Source organism: Phacochoerus africanus, chromosome 9 (assembly GCF_016906955.1).
Source record: "Phacochoerus africanus isolate WHEZ1 chromosome 9, ROS_Pafr_v1, whole genome shotgun sequence".
Taxonomy (NCBI): Eukaryota; Metazoa; Chordata; class Mammalia; order Artiodactyla; family Suidae; genus Phacochoerus; species Phacochoerus africanus.
In genome coordinates this window covers 101,762,275-101,778,523 of record NC_062552.1, presented here as the reverse complement: position 1 = coordinate 101,778,523, position 16,249 = coordinate 101,762,275, and the positions used below count along the sequence as shown (strand labels likewise).

General features: G+C 48.9%; 2 protein-coding genes across 6 annotated transcripts in view; one reads left to right on the top strand and one right to left on the bottom strand.

The window, feature by feature from the left end:
* IFT43 (intraflagellar transport 43) overlaps positions 1-15,264 on the bottom strand; it is a 95,699-nt gene extending 80,435 nt beyond the window's left edge. Inside the window, exons 1-2 of one of the 4 annotated variants that reach the window (XM_047794902.1) lie at positions 15,175-15,264; positions 12,190-12,282 (exon numbers count right to left, since the gene is read on the bottom strand). In XM_047794902.1, the coding sequence (XP_047650858.1) occupies positions 12,190-12,282; positions 15,175-15,228 (147 nt within the window). In that variant the 5' untranslated portion in view covers positions 15,229-15,264. Of the gene's footprint in view, positions 1-12,189; positions 12,283-14,344; positions 14,455-15,095 lie in introns of those variants that run through there. The other 3 variants (XM_047794905.1, XM_047794904.1, XM_047794903.1) reach the window with 3 other exon arrangements.
* Positions 11,469-16,249, top strand: part of TGFB3 (transforming growth factor beta 3) — a 28,834-nt gene continuing 24,053 nt past the window's right edge. For both annotated transcript variants that reach the window (XM_047794901.1, XM_047794900.1), the window contains exon 1: positions 11,469-12,355. The gene's annotated coding sequence lies outside the window, so the exon portion shown is untranslated. The remainder of the gene's footprint in view (positions 12,356-16,249) is intronic.

The following is a 16,249-nucleotide window of genomic DNA, read 5'->3' as shown; positions in this document are numbered from 1 at the left end:
CTTAGCTTCCTAGAAAACGAAGTCAGGGGCATCAGCCCCTGCTGTAAAAGTCTCTGCGAAGTCTCTACAACACATAAAAGAAATCCAGATGCCTCCATCTGGAACGCAAGGCCTGAGATGATGAGTTGCTCTCGATGTCCCGGAGATGCCAGGCCCTGGAAGGACGGACGCCCACTCCAGAAGAGGCTTTTTCTGCTGCCCGTCCCTCTCCCTGGCCAACCCCTCCTCATTCATTTCAGCCCACCTCAAGGGGCACCTCCTTCCCTCAGGCCCAGGCAGGGCGGTTGCTCCTTCTGTGCTCTTACCCTTTGAAGCCACTTAAATATTACCACTTTGCTGTCTAGGTGTGTGGCTCTATATGACCAGAAGATGAAGTTATCTGATTTGTTCTGGCACTGGGAAAATCCAAAGTCCATGGAGGACAGGTAAGTAAATAAGTAGAAGAACAAAACCTTTATTTATGTCAATAAAAATATACACGAATGGAGGGGCCAACAGTGGTGTGGCGCATGGAGTTCTCTGCCATCCCTGGTGAGGAATACAAAACAGAAGAGATCCAGACAAAAGGGAACGAGGAGGGGAAAAGGAGAAACAGAGGCTCAGGAACAGAGGAAAAGGCCCAAAAAAGGCCTGTGAAGGAGTTGAGGAGGCCCTTTAAGGTTGGTGGTGAGCACATGAGGGTCATAATCTGGTCCCTGAATTCTTGCAACAAATATTTACTGAGCGGCTACCTGGGTGTGGTACCGCGCAAGGGTCCCAAGGGCCCCTCTCCCTCCCTTAAAGTATAGGCACTCCCCGCCCCCATTGCTAAATCAAATAGACCCACTCTCGCCTGCCCCGACCCTGCTGGTGGCATCAAACACTCTTGACCCCCAAGTCCTTGACACACTCTCTCATCTCGGCCCTGGACACCACAGGGGGCTCCCCTCAGGCCACTCCTCCTCGGCCTCCTCTGATGAGCCGTTCTTTGGCCGCGTGTTCCTTAAACATGGGTGTTCCTTGGGGTCTGTCTAAGCACCTCTTCTCTTCGCCTGCTACAAACCCTCCTTTACCTCCTCAAGACGAACAACTCCCACATCTTTGGTTGCAGCTCAGAGCCCAGTCCAAACATGAGTCCCACACGTCAAAGCCTCCTGAGCCTCTCCAGCTAGTGGTCTCACAGGCCCCCAATTCATCCGCCCCTGAACCAAAGACGTCATCCCCCCACACCTGGTCCTCATTCACTGGATGACTAGGTACTGGGGACCTGCAAAGTGTCAGGCTCAGGGGAGCAGAACAGGTGCTTCTGGACCTTGCAGTTAGTGAGGGAGAGGGACCTAGCGAATGACACAGACAGACAGTTACCATCTGTGCTTGGGATGACAGAGGAAACAAAACAAAATGCCAACAACAACAAAAAAAGCTACAAGGGAGTATAATACGGGAAGTGAACTTAAATGGGAAGGTATTATTCTCATTTAAATAGAGGAGGGGCTATTCAAGCTGAACCCAAAGAAGTAGGGAGTAGTGCAGTAAAGAGTACAGGTAAGTAATATTCGGTTTCAGGATTTATTTCCATTCCTCTATCAAGCATTAAATGAGTGATAGCTGTTTCTTCAAAAAAAAAAAAAAGTATAGGTAAGTATTCCAGGGACCTGACCTGTTCTGTTCTAGTCATCCTTCTATCCTACCCCATCCCATGCTATCCTATCCTATCCTATTCCATGGAATTACAGTATTCTAAGGAACTAGAATAAATGGGGACTTGTACAAGCAAAGACAAGACTCCCTGTGACTGCAACAAGGTAGCAGGTGTAAATTAGGCTGGAGAGGTTACGAGGGCCCAAATGATAAAGGAGCAAAGTAAGCAACGGGGATTTTTGTTATCCTAAGGGCAATGGATGTCCTTGAAAGGGTTTTAAGTGTAAAATGAGTGACACACACTTTTATAAGGCCACTCCGGCTGAGCTGCAGGAGGGGTACAATATAAAAGGAGAGAGCAGTTATGAGGCCACTGCCTCAGTCCAGATGAGTTTAGAGTCGCTTAAACCGTTTCTCTAACCCTCGATCTATTTTTTTTCCTAACCAGAATGCTATTCGCAGCCAAAGATTCTGAGAAGTTTTTGCTCTAGGAATCTTGCCTGAAAATAAGTCAATTCTCATTACAACAAAAATATCGTTACCATGAAAATTTTCACATACCAAAAAAAAAAAAAAAAAATTCCTGAACATAAGCCAGTAGCCCACTTTCTCCAAACAGGAGTCAAACCAAATTCCAATTCTTACGATAAAATCTGACCCATTCCATTTGGAATGGTCGTAAACAGATATGACCTATGGTTGTTAATCATGTGGATGAGACTGGGGACACTGAAGACTAAGATGGGGGTTCTCATCCCTCTGGAGGCAACACAACAGTAGGTCACAGGCACCTATTGGGCTTTCATCACTGATTCCTTTACACATACTTTTATTAAGCATCTAGCATACACTTGTAATTAGTAGAATCTGGGTGACTTAGTCTCTTATTTTGTGAAATCAAAAGACATGTTCTAAATCCCACTGGATCATGACTAATTCAATGTTACTTCCATAATGGGCACATTCCTCTCCTAGAGTTACTAGAATCTAACACACACACACATACTATCTATCCTCAGAGGAAGCTAGGAATTTTTAGGACATAAATTAAGTATGGACACTGTAAATTACTGGTCTTCTGAGCCCTTCCTTATAAAGGATGAGCCAGAAGCGTTCCAAGCATCAATACTGTGCTCAAGCACATCTCAGAGGTTTTTCTTGACCAGAAAACACAAACGCATAGGGAAGGGTCATGGCGGCACTGATGACGCAGCAGTGAAAGACAAGGCTAGAAAAACAAGGAAAGGTCACAGTCTCACCTTCAAAATATTACCAGTTATTTCAGTGTATATACGAAATGGTGGCCTCATATGGTTCATTTGTCAAAAAAAAGGCAAGGGGGCTGGTTTGCAAATAAAAGTCACTGAGGACCACGACCCATGACCTGTATAGTCAACGGCTCCACTAACAAATCCCACGTGCCAGGCTCTCTCCTTCGCCTCTAAAACTTGGCACATGCTCGTCTCTCAACGTGGAATATGCTCCCTGCTTGGCCCACCCAGCCCTTCCCCTTGGCTAACTTCTACTCACCCTTCAGGTTTCAACTCAACAGGATTTTTTCCTAGGCCACCTTTCCAGATGTCCTCGGAGGACGAGGGCTCGGTGACGGCATTTCCATGTTGTTCTGTGTTCACCCCCAACCGGAACTTAACTCTCTGTAGCCCCCACATCAAGGATCTAGCAGGACAGGAAGCACGTCTGGTTTATCACTATTGCCAGCTTTGAACACAATGACTGGTACATGGAACGCTCTCCATCGAGGAGTTCCCATTGTGGCTCTGTGGGTTAAGAACCCAACTGGTGTCCAGGAGGAGACGGGTCTGACCCCTGACTTCACTCAGTGGGTTAAGGATCTGGCGCTGCCACAAGCTGCTGCATAGGCCACAGATGCGGCTGGAAACCGGTGTGGCTGTGGCTGTGGCTCTGGTGTGGGCCAGCAGCTGCAGCTCCGATTCAATCCCTGGCCTGGGAACTTCCATATGGCGTGGGTATGGCCTTAAAAAGAAAAAAAAAAAAAAAAGCTCTCGACCAAGTTCCACAAGTGAATGCATAAATGAATGAATGGCACCTTCTATTCCAAGGACCCTGAGGTCACCAAAGTCACTCCTGCCTTCCTCATTTTCTACCCTTATGCCCCATTACAACAAAATGATGTACAGTCGGCAATTAAGGATTATTCTTTCTTTGGAAAGACTGCCAACCTCTAGACAGAGGGTTGGGTTTTGAAAGGCATTACCAAATAACTGGCCAAGGAAATAAATAAAATGAGTCATAAGTGGCACAAAGAATTCTCACCAAAGGACTCCTCATCCAAATGTTCCCTGCCCTAAAAGCTACTTAGGGCTATGAAGTAAAAATATCTGGAGTTCCCGTCGTGGCTCAGGGGAAACGAATCTGACTAGCATCCATGAGGACGCAAGTTCCATGCCTGGCCTCACTCAATGGGTTAAGGATCCTCTGGAGTTGCCGTGAGCTGTGCTGTAGGCTGCAGACTTGGCTGGGATCTGCCATTGCTGCGGCTGTGGTGTAGGCCGGCAGCTCTGGCTCTGATTCGACCCCTAGCTTGGGAACCTCCATATGCCACGGGTGTGGCCCTAAAAAGACAAAAGAAAAAAAAATCACTCTATCCTGAAAAGAACGGCAATTGAGGATAAACTGGCAATGCTTTCTAATTCTCATGTGACACCGATAATGACAATGATGGTTAGCCCGTGGCAGGCGCTGTCCTGAGGGTTTTACACATTCTCTTACTTAATCCTCCAACAGGCCGAGGAGGTAGCTACTGCATAACCTCCGTTCAACACAGAGGAATAGGCTTAGGGGAGTTAAGTAACGTGCCCAGGATATACACCGAGTAACAGGCAGAGCTGGGAGGAAAGACCAAATGCTCCTGGTTTCTATTGCCCAGGTTGTGTGGATAATGACGACAAGAGCTAACGTGACGGAGCACTGAGCTCAATAAACTCTCCCCAGTGCTTCTGACTTGCCCTTCCCCAGAGCGGAGGGGGAGAAGAGTCGGTGCTCTTCGAGCACCACCTTTTTCCCTGGGGACTGGTAGAAAGCCAGCTGTCTACGTGGCAGAAGGAGACACGAGCTGTCCCCGTGCACCGGGCTGGGCACTGAAGGGGCCCAAGCAAGTGCCGGAGAATCCTGAGAGGCGACTTCCAATCCCGTGAGAGGGGCCGAGCCCGGGATGACCCTCCGGCCCACTCAAGGGAGCGCTCGAAAGGGAGGCGGGCCGAGCGTGCCCTCAAGGCAAAACGTGGAAAAACACCTTGGCTGTGAACAGGTCCGCATCAGATTCCCGGCATCCCTCTCCAACGACGTTATCAGAAACATCGTTCCATCCAGCCCATTGGAGAGGGACTACGAAAAAGGCTGAAAAATGTGACTCATCTAGGAAAGCTATTTTTGTGAGAAAGAAGAAAAATGTCACCAAAAAGGGTCAGCAGATAACCCTAGCTGGGCTGAAAATAACTGCCCGCTGGCAGACCAGGCAAGAACAGGCGGAGGGCAAGAGACGTAAGGCAGCGTGCCGGGGGCTCCAGCTGAGGGAAGCTGCTGCGGGATGAGGAAACTGGCCTAATTTGGGAACATGAGCCCAGCAGCATTTCTCAGATTCCTGCGAGAGAATCTGGCTAGGTTTCAGTTCTGCGTCCAAAGAGGAACACCGAAGGGACGGGGGCGGCAGAGGAGGAGGAGAACAGCTGGGTCTTCAACACTTTTCCAGACAAGTGGACGAATAAGGATGATCAAGTGAGTTCTCCTTCTCCGAAAGGATTCCAAGAGCAAAACCCCAAAGTCTCTCTCAGCTCCCTCCAAAGGCCTTTCTCTACTGGGAGGTCTGTGCATCCGGCCACCTAGCCCGCAGGAGAGGTTAGGCAGTGGTTAAGCACCTGGCTGGAGCTGGAGTCAAGTCAGCTCTTCGCTGAACGACTGTGGGGAAGACACTTAGGTCTCAGTGTCTTTGTAGCTAAAATGAGATAATCAGTACAGTACCTGCTTCAAGAGTTACCATGAGGCTTCAAGAGTGCAGGTAACTGACAGGTCGCAACTGTTCCGATGTCAGCTATAATTATTAGTATTAAAAGGACAATCTGCTACATGTATAACTGAATCCCTTTGTCGCAGAGCAGAAATCATCACAATCTGGGGAATCAACGGGACTTCAATAAAACGTTTTTTAAATAAGGACAATCTGCAAAATGAAAGCGAGGCTACCAGGAGGTCTAGTCGCAAGTGAGAAACGCTCATCCAAAAGATGGGCCAGCGCTGAGAGTTGCTTCCCCCCAGCCTCAGTGGGTAGCAGAGGGTCACGTCATGGTAGAAAGTGTCTGGGTGTTTTCTTGAGGTCGTGTGAGAGCAGCAGCATTTGAATCGCGACAGAAGGTGAAAGGTCAGGCACAGAAATCCAGTTGCTCAGAGCTGCTCTGCCCAGAGAAAGTTATTCACTGCAGACGTACAGACACACATCATGGCATCAGTTAAATTCTCCAGAATTGCAATGCCAACCTGAACTGCTAACTGAACTATGCATCTAGTGAGAGGTGGGAAGAAAAAACAAAAACAAAAACACAATCACCAAATTTCTTAGTACTTACCACTTCCTGCGAGGGGCCTGGGTGCTGGATACTGCGCTAAGCCTTTATGTGTGTTACCTAATTGGGCCTTCACAGCAACGTGACAGAAGCAGGCACGACTCTATAATCAACTTGGAGCTAATAAAACTACCTGAAGAGCTCATCATTCTGGTTAATCAGGAGGATTAGGGAGGTAAGTTCTTGGCAATTATTTAAAAACTTACAGATTGACCAAGCCAAAAAAGGAGATCCGTGCTCTTCTTTTAGAGAGGGAGGAAGAATCTAATTACCTGGGCTGAGCCACAGGTGTCCTCCAGGCAGGAAGCCCCCGAGCAGAGACAGAGAAACCAGGAAGAAGGAAAAGACTGAAGCTGAATCTGACACAGGCAACAACTGCATCAGGTGTCCTGCAACTGCAGGGCAGCCCATGTTCCCTGAACGCTACACAATCACAAATCAGAAAACTGGAGAGGAATGGGGACTTTTTTTATGCCATTAAAAATAATTTTTTCCTTTCATACCCAAGCCTACCAATAAAAACTTGGTATAAATTCAATTTTTTTTAAAAAAATGAACTGTGAGGCACAAACTGCATACTCAACAGCCATTCCTCCTCTTCCTAACCCCTAATGGATGTGGCAACATGCCCAGTTGAAAACTTTCTTGAAATTTAAGGTTGTTTTTTCTTTCTCTCTCTTTTTTTTAAGGTCTGTACCAAGGCATATGGAAGTTCCCAAACTAGGGGTCAAATCGGAGTTGCTGCTGCTGGCCTATACCACAGCCATGGCAATGCGGGATCCGAGCTGCATCAGCGACCTATACTGTAGCTTGTGGCAGCACTGGATCCTTAACCCACTGAGTGAGGCCAAGGATCAAACCCACATCCTCACAGGGACAATGTTGGGTCCTTAACCCACGGAGCAAGAACGGGAACTCCTAAGGTGGTTTTAAGACCCAGTTCTGGCCAATGAAATGTAACCAGATGTCTCCTTGGTGAGGCTACCATTTTCCTGATGAGCAGGGACATCCTGCCTTGGCCTGAACCATGAACTCTTCTTCAATTCCCTCTCTGACCTAGAACACAGACTGGATCCCCCGGGGAACAATCAGCCATCATGTCAGCTACCATGAAAACAAGTCACAAGCTCCAGATGGCAGAGCCGGTGTCCAGAAGGGGTGGAAGCAATATGGGACCTTCTCCAGTGACCACACCTGCCCTGCTCTGCCTGCCACTGGACCCTCCTGCTGTGAGAAAAATCACTCCTGTTTGCTCCAGCCACTGGGGGTGAGTTTTTGATGCCTGCACCCAAATTCAATACCAATAGATACACAAGGAAACCTGAAAATCAGTCCATCCTAGAGGAGCAGGAGTTTCAAACTCTAAAGGAAATAGGAGCCAGGCAGATCAAATGTGAGTAAATCTGGGAGTTCCCATTGTGGCACAGCGGAAATGAACTAGGAACCATGAGTTGCAGGTTCGATCCCTGGCCTTGCTCAGTGGGGTTAAGGATCTGGTGTTGCCATGAGCTGTGGTGTAGGTCGCAGACGCGGCTTGGATCCTTTGTTGCTGTGGCTGTGGCCTGGGCTGGCAGCTGTAGCTGCGATTCAGCCCCCTAGCCTGGGAACCCCCATATGCTGTGTTGCAGCCCCAAAAAGCAAAAAAAAAAAATGTGAGTAAATCTGACCAGGTGTACTCAAGTCAGAAGTGGTGAGGGAGGGGGGAGAAAGTGGGAAGGAAGGGGAGTTTGGGGCTGGTAGATGCCAACTATTCCATTTAGAATGGAGAAGCAACGAGCTCCTACTGTGCAGCACAGGGAACTAGGTCCAGTCTCCTGAGATAGACCACAATGGAAGATAATACAAGGAAAAAAAATGTATATGACTGGATCATTTTGCTATTCAGCAGAAATTGGCACAGCCTTGTAAATCAACTAGTTTTCATTTTAAAAAATTGAAAAGAAAAGAAAGGAAAAGAAAAGAAAAGGTGAGCTAGAGAGGACAGGCCGCACGTAAGCAAGCATGGCTGTCAGCTCCAGCTGTCTGCTGCCACGGAGGTGCCAGCCCAGCGTCCCCACTGTGCCCAGAACCTCAGGTTTCAAAGAGGAGCCCCAAACCTGGGTTTTCACAGCATGTGTATCAATGGTAACATCCAAGTTTTAAAAATGTTTAATTCTGTACAGATCGAAGAAGACATGACCGCAGGCTAAATTCAGCCTAAAGGCCACCAGCGTTCAACCTTAGCTCAGAGGGTTAAGGCGCAATATCGAAACCCCCAAGTTCTGGAGAATTAGTAATGGAGAGCAGTAATATATTGGGCACTTATGTGTCAGACTGTGTTAAAGGCTTTTTTTTTTTTTTTGGACATCTGTTATCTTGGTTTTTTCCTTTCTGTCCACCCCCATCAAGTATGTAATACTATTAACCCAGCTTTACCAATAAGGAAACTGAGGCTTAACGAAGATAGCAGCTTGCTGAGTCAGAGCCCGGATTTCAGCCCAGGGCTGCCCGCTCCCAAGGCCTGTGCTCTAATCCACTCCTCCAGAGGAAAGCCGCTGCGCCCGGAAAGCACAGACCTGCTTGGGACCACTGCTTGTCAACCTGGGGATAAATGAGTAGTACCCCTGGAGAGACTTCCAAAGCAGTTTGTTTGTGTTTTTTGTTTTTTTTGTTTTTTTTTTTTTTTTTTTGCTTTTTAGGGCTGCACCCATGGCATATGGGGGTTTCCAGACTAGGGGTCCAATCAGAGCTGCAGCTGCCGGCCTGGGCCACAGCCACAGCACCAAGGGGTCGAAGCCACGTCTGCAACCTACACCGGATCCTTAACCTCCTGAGCGAGGCCAGGGATGGAACCTGCGTCCTCTTGAATGCTAGTCAGATTTGTTTCTGCTGAGCCACGACGGGAACTGCCCAAATCAGTTCTAAAAGAAACCCAGGCTTACACCTTCCTTTTCTGCAGCCCTTGAATCAAAACAGCAGGGTTCAGTCCAAACAGTCTCTTACTCACTACTTACTGGATGAATGAACGTCTGTACGGTGCCCTGCAGCTTCCCAAGGTGCTTTTAAATGCACATCTCACTTACCCCTCACATCAACCTGCTGGTACTGTTACTGCTGTTTGACAGATAATGACCTGGTGGATTAGAGAGATGAGTGGGTTTGTTCACCATCCAGGCCATTAGCAGAGCCGAGGCTCAACCCTGGTTTTCTGAGGCCAGGCCTGTGTTCCCTCTAGTCCAGCAGCCCGCTGCTCTGCTTCTTCCACAGAGCTCCCCACCTGCCACCCCCACCCCCTGGCTGCGAAATCCGCCCTTTGAACTAACTGCTACATAACTTGAAAGTAACGCTAGTGTGTCTGACAGCCCCCAGGTACCATGTTGATGTTTTACGAATAGCTTCATCCTCGAATATAGTCAGCGAGAGGACAAAAATAAATCTATCAAGTAATACATTCAGAATTGGAATGCAAATGGGCACACACACAAGTCTTGGGATCTAATTTTAGAAAGAAATAGCCAAAAAGTCCCACACAGTGCAGTGTGCATCTGGCCCTGGGGGAGGCTGCCCATACTGCTTTAAGCTTCAATTAACTCAGGGAGAGCAGGGATCCTGGAATTCTGACTGGTATTTTGCTGTCAGAGGCACCAGCTGGGTGAAGAACAGAATGATTTTTCATCTTGTTCTCCCAGAAAAATGCTAAGGCCCAGAGTGAGGGGAGGAAAAGGGAAAAGAAAGAAAAGAAAAAGGAAATGCCTCTGCAGAAGCAGGCAGGTATTCCAGAAAGGCCGAAACCCTGACAGGTTCATCACAGCCTGGGACTTTGGAGTTGGGGGCTCACAGTGGACTCTCGCCTAGGAACCAAGGGAGGGCTGATGGGCAGGTGAGCCAGGCCTACCGACCCCAGCCTGGCTGGGGGCGACACAGGGCTTCAAGGCCAGCAGGGCATCCCGGCCCATCTCGGGTCACTCACGTCACCACCAGAGGTGACTAGAACCTCTTTCACAGCTGAGCAGGCTTGTAAGTAGCCTTTGTGGCTGCCCCTGACCATGAAAATATAAGTTCCATTACCAGAAGGGATTTGTCCCTTGTTTACTGAAATATGCCGACCCCCTAAAATGGTGCCTGGCACACAGTCAGTGTGAATAAACACTTGTTAAATAAATAAATAAATGACCTGGCGTTGGGATGGATCCTCCTAGACCCACAGTCTGAAGCCGCCAAAGGCCAAGAGCAGGCTTCCCTTAACCCAGTCACCAGCTGGCCCAACTTCCCTTTAGAGATCTCCACCTCTGCAAGTCAAGTTCCTTGAAATCCAAGGTCGGGCCTGGAACGTCTTCCTTCACTGTCTCCCTACGCTCTATCACCAACCCCTTAACGGTGCCTCCCAAGGGCCACTATCTGCCACCCCGACCTGTGACGCCCTTATTCAGCTTCTAAGAGTCCTCATCACACACTACGTACCTCACCGCTCACCCTGTGCAGAGTCAAGGGCATGCCTGCTCGATGCCAGGCGCTGCCATAAACGAGGGAATACAGGTGAGACACAACCCCCGCCTTCCAGAAATCCCCATCTTCTACGGAGCCAGGCACATGAACAATTAGAATACAATGTAATAAGCACTGTAATGGGGGTGCTACGGTCAAAGTCACACACTGACGACCCTTGGGCCTAATCTAGCCCACATGGTGTACTATTTATACTCCGTTGCTCGCCTCTAAAAATCTGTTGCTTTCTCATCAAATTCTAGACTGCCAGAGTCTCTTGGAAAATCAGAAGAGCTGGCGATGCTGGGCCTGAATTCCCCAGGCCGGCGGTGGCTAGGTAGCGGTTGCCCCTTTAGAGGGTACACGTGGCCTCTGCTGCCACCATTTCGCCCCCCATCCTCTGCCTGCAGGCGTCAGGACAGGAGGCCAAGGGTCGGCCGCCAGCTTTGCTGTGTCGGCGGGGCTGTCATCTGAGAGGAGAGATGGTTCTCTGCACCCGCATCTGCGCAGGACGTGAGAAAATGAAAGAGCACAGCAACAGGCACGTGAGGCACCAAGAGCCCTGGCGGGGAACGTCCTTCCTACAAGAGCCGAGGCTATTCCTCCCTACCTGGTATGTACGTCAAGCGTGTCTGTGCTGTGTCCCCAGCACGCTGAGCTGAGACACCTGCCTGGCCCATTAGGACTCCCAGCACAGATGCCCTCATCTGTTATAGACCTACCACAGGCCAAAGAGCTGGGTCACCTGTGGGCCAGCAACTCACGGTTTTGTGGGCCAGACACATAAAATGAGGGCATAATGTGAGCTAGTCTAACAGGGACTTGGGGAACTGAGCAAGGGGAGCCCAAAGTCGGCCTGGAGAAGCCAGGAAGAGCCGACAGAGGACCGCCTTGAAGCCAGCGCTCGAAAAGGGCAGAGTGTTTTCAACGGGCAGCGGAGGGTGAGAAGATGTTCTGAGTCAACGGCCGAAAACAGTGCCCTGGCATTAAACGCACGGCTCACCCAGATCACCCACCCTCTGGAAAGGAGCTGGATAAATTCCCACGATTCCAGGCCACTTGGAGAAGTTTCCAGGAAAGCAAGGCCAGGGCAGCTCCCCTTCCTGCCTAAAAACTGTAGAAAGCGCGGGTCACCACCGAGAGCAAACGTCCAGTTGTGTAATCCAGCTTTTACGTCAGCGGCATGCCTCCCTGGCATTTGGCTGGCAGGAATAAAAACCCGGATTTTGAATCTTCCCAGTCCCTCGCTTCAGCTAACATACAAAACGTCTTCCCTGAGACTATAAAGCGATACACAGCCACGACTCTGGCATCAAAAGAAAAAAGTCCCTCTTCCGTTTCTTGCTAACAGGCCCAATGCCGGGCAAGTGAATTCCCCAATCAAGACAGGAGGGAGGCTGACAGTAAAGAGAAGAAAGAGAAAAAAACACATGAGAGACCAAATCCTTGCTCATTGAGTAACCACTAACAATTAGAGTGCATTTCTTCAGAGCTTTTTAACACTCACCTCTGCAGTCAGAGGGGAAGAGGCCGTCTTGCCACCGAGATGGTTCTCGGCTTGAGCGGACTCCTGTTGAGCTCGGCGCCCCATCCTGGGCCCCTGTAAGGAGAGATGAGGGGCACTGCTGACCCAGATGTCTCTGAGCCACTATGAGGAGGACAATTCTGCAAAGGTAAGCAAGCACGGGCTTCACGGTGACATGGGGAGGACGGGATTTGAGCAACTTGACTGAAAACTCAGAAAATGCCCCAAGCCTTACAGCAAAGCACCCGAGGTCCGTTCTAGATGGTAAAACAGGAAATCCATGGGGGACCACCGTGTTTTCTGTTGACAGCCACAGACCTTTCCTGCCCAAGAAAAGCAGCTAGAAACTCCCCTAGAAGGGGCACGGACCTCATGCCACAGCTCGGGAAGAGTACGGTCAAGGCCCCCATCTTCCTATGCGGGAGTTGAGGAAGGCTTAACCTCAAAGCTGCAGCTCGGCATGAAAATTGTTATCAAAAAGGCTTTGGGGGGGGGGCAGCAATTCTCTGGGAACTGAAACCGGAGATATACAGATAGCAGTTGCTTTGACGTGTGCACTAATTGGATTTGCACTTACAGACATTAAAGAAAAAGTACTGACAAGAATTTTGAGACATCAGCTTTGGAAATCAGAACATGCCAAATTCTGAGTCATGAAATGAACCCTTTGCAGGTGTTTCCCAAAGCTCTCCTGGGGTGCAGGCTTTGTCTCAAAAGCCTCCAAGCGTATACACAAAACTGTATTGAGGCAGACTAGTGGGTGTTGAAATGTTTATATTTCTCATTTTTTGCTTTAAAAAAAAAACAGCATTAATGTAAGCACTTTTGGATCTCATTGGACTTCACAATAAGAGAGACTGAGACTGAGGCCTTTTACAAATGAGGAAACTGAGATCCAAGAAAGCAACTAAGTAACAGATAAATCCAAGAGCAGGATCATCTGCCTTCTAACCCTGAGTTCTTTCCTCTACGCCCTGCTGGAATTTCAGTTTTAAGATGTTCTAAGAACTGACTGCACCAATACATTGAGAGCTGCATAAACACCCTTATGTAATGTTTACATGTCAAATTCTAAGTAATCATTTTGGTTTCAGGGATGATAGAAACAGTCTTTCTGACAATAAGCAGCTCATTTTCTTCCCAAGGCAGACAATCCCACTTTGTCTGTGGGGTTGTCTATGGCTGCCCTTTTCCATTTACCATAACATTGGGTATGTGATCCTGGCATACGACATGCAGTGACTGTGCTCCAACAAAAAGTCAAGGATCTTGTCTCTCAGTGCTGTTTATAGATGGTTTCTCCAGTAACTGTCACATAGTCTAAGGTTTTTAAAAATTCCAAAGACCCTGTATAAATCCACTGGAATGACTGAGAAAAACTACTCTCTGGTTTTATATATTTCAAAGCAGAGTCTGTTTACTGCCTGTCCTCTCACTGGAACATCAGCCCCATAAGAGCAGGGACTTAAGTTTTGTCACTCTTGTATCTTCAGCACCTAAAGACAATCAATGCTGGATCCACAGATGGGGCTCAATAACTATCTGTTGAAAGAATGAATGAATGAGAACATTTATAACCCCCAGGTACTAAAAAAGTGCACGGATCCGAAAGGTCTGATGACCTAATATTCTCCTTGATCAGTCAAGCAATCTGCTTCGCCCTAGAGCAATTTGCTCCTGTTCCTCATCTCTCTCCTCTAGTAACTTAGAGGACATCAGATGGGGCACTTCAGAACTCATAGAGACTCCACAGCAAAACTAAAGACCTGCCCGTGAGCCAATCTTTTTTTTTTTTTTTTTCCGTTACTTGGGCCACTCCCGCGGCATATGGAGGTTCCCAGGCTTGGGGTCGAATCGGAGCTGTAGCTGCCGGCCTACGCCAGAGCCACAGCAACCCCAGATCCCCAACCCGCAACTTCATGGTTCCTAGTCGGATTCGTTAACCACTGAGCCACGACGGGAACTCCCCGTGGGCCAATCTTTTAGTGACTGCGATCTTCAATAATTTTAAAGGTAAAAAGGCTTGATGGGGCTGTGACGGAGTTAAAACACACATACACATACACACACACTGAACTTGGGTCTTGAATCTAGCTGTTATGTACATATAACCTTGAGTAGATCAATAGCAGCTAACCTCTTCTAATATCTCAGCACATGCCAGCCACTGTATTAAATGCTTTCCACACACATCTCATTTCATCTTTCCCGCAACTCCTTAAAGTCGGTATCAGCATCTCCATTCTAGAGATAAGGAAATTGAGGTTCCAGGAGGTTAACTTCTTTTAGCCCAAGCAACAGCTTTATACTCCCTCTGACCTCTGGGGTCCACCCCCACCCCCAGCACCTAGACTCTCCCCCACGTTATAAATCTGCTTCTTGATTTCCTTAACTATAAAAACTGAGGTAATGCCCCCCTACCGCCCCAAGGGAATTAGTGGCAAGAAAGGCCCTCCCTGTCTACCTGCCCTCTGTCTACCTGCCTTCTTTCCTTCCCTGAATAAAATCGTACGGTTTTCACAAAAACCTCTGGCATGACAAGTCTAAAGGGTAAAGCTCGAGGAGGAGTGCAAGTGCGACCCTGACCAGGGCCCCTCCAGTCCGTCACTCTCAGATCTCCCCATTCTAGGGGAGTTGGCGCCTGGACCTCCAGGGAGCGGAGAGAACCTGGGAAACGTCCCACCGGTCCCAGAGGCCGGCAGAGGCGGAATCTGTTTTACAGTTTTTGAAGATTTTAAAGAAACCAAATCCTAGCCCAGCAGCGGAGGAGCTGCTGCCCCAGGGGCGGGACGAGGGAGGCCACCTCCTCCCCGGCCTCACCCACCCCACCGCCGCAAGACTCAGGGCCCGCCAGCTCCCGCCTCCCGGGACAGGCTGGGCCGAGGCACCTCAGGGAAGCCGGGGCCGGCGGGGTCATTCCTGCCCACCCGCCAATTGCTGGCCCCAAGCCCCCGAGTCGGTCCTCACGGAGAAGGCCGAGCCGCGACGCCGCTCCTCGCCAAGGTCCAGCACGTCCTCCATCTCCACGGCCGCTTGGCGTCACTTCCTAGAAACCCAGCGGCCTACTCGCGTCCCTGACGACGGCTCCGCCCTTCCAGCCCCCCCTACTTAAAGGGCCCGCCGCATTGTTCTTGGATATGCTAACCTCCAATTTAAACCAGATCTTTCTAAACCTTTTTTGTTTGACTTCTGGAAGAAATCTCCAGATCTTAAATTCTGCTAAGGGTGCTCCTGTGGGACAGTGAAAACTTTTAGTCCTTAGAAACTGCCTACATCTGTTCCAAATACATAAGTTAAGGGCCAAGCACTACTACTAGCAGTAGTGATTACCCCAATTCCTTCCATTTGTGCAGCTCTTTGCAATGTACAGAGGATCGTCACAGTTGCTAACTCATGTGAAGGGCATAACACCTTTGTGTGGGAAGCAAGATAAGGTGTATTGTCTCCACTGGATAGATGAGAAAACAGGCACACAGAGGGTCAGGTGCTAATAAATGGTTTATAATGAAAAGTGCGATATATGCAATCTCTGCCTGAAGTTTACAGAGAGGCTGAACCAACACATCCAATACCTGAGTATTCATAATTTTCAAAACTACAAATAATCCCTCCAGCACTCTTTGAGGTGATCAAGGGCAGTATCTCTATTCAACAAGTAAAAATATTCAGGTGCAGGGCGGCGCCTTGAGGAAAATCACCTGAGTGTTAAACAGTAGAGCCAAGTGCCTTTCTTCCACCAGATTTTACTAAAGAACTTTCCTCTAGCACGTGTTTCTGGGTGCCACCCATTCTCCTAGGCCAGCAGAGGAAGATGGCCCTCAAACTCCCAGCCTAATGAGAAAAGTCAGTTGAGCCTTCATTAGCTCACCCTGTAAGACCCCCAGGTCAATATTACTGACCAGGCCTTGGTATTGGGGAACCCCAGCTGGGACCCCCAGATGGGCTTATCGCCCTGAAATTTGCAACCTACCCCACAGCTTCAGCAATGCTGGATCCTTAACCCACCGTGCCGGCCAGGGATATAACCGAGCATCAGGAGTGA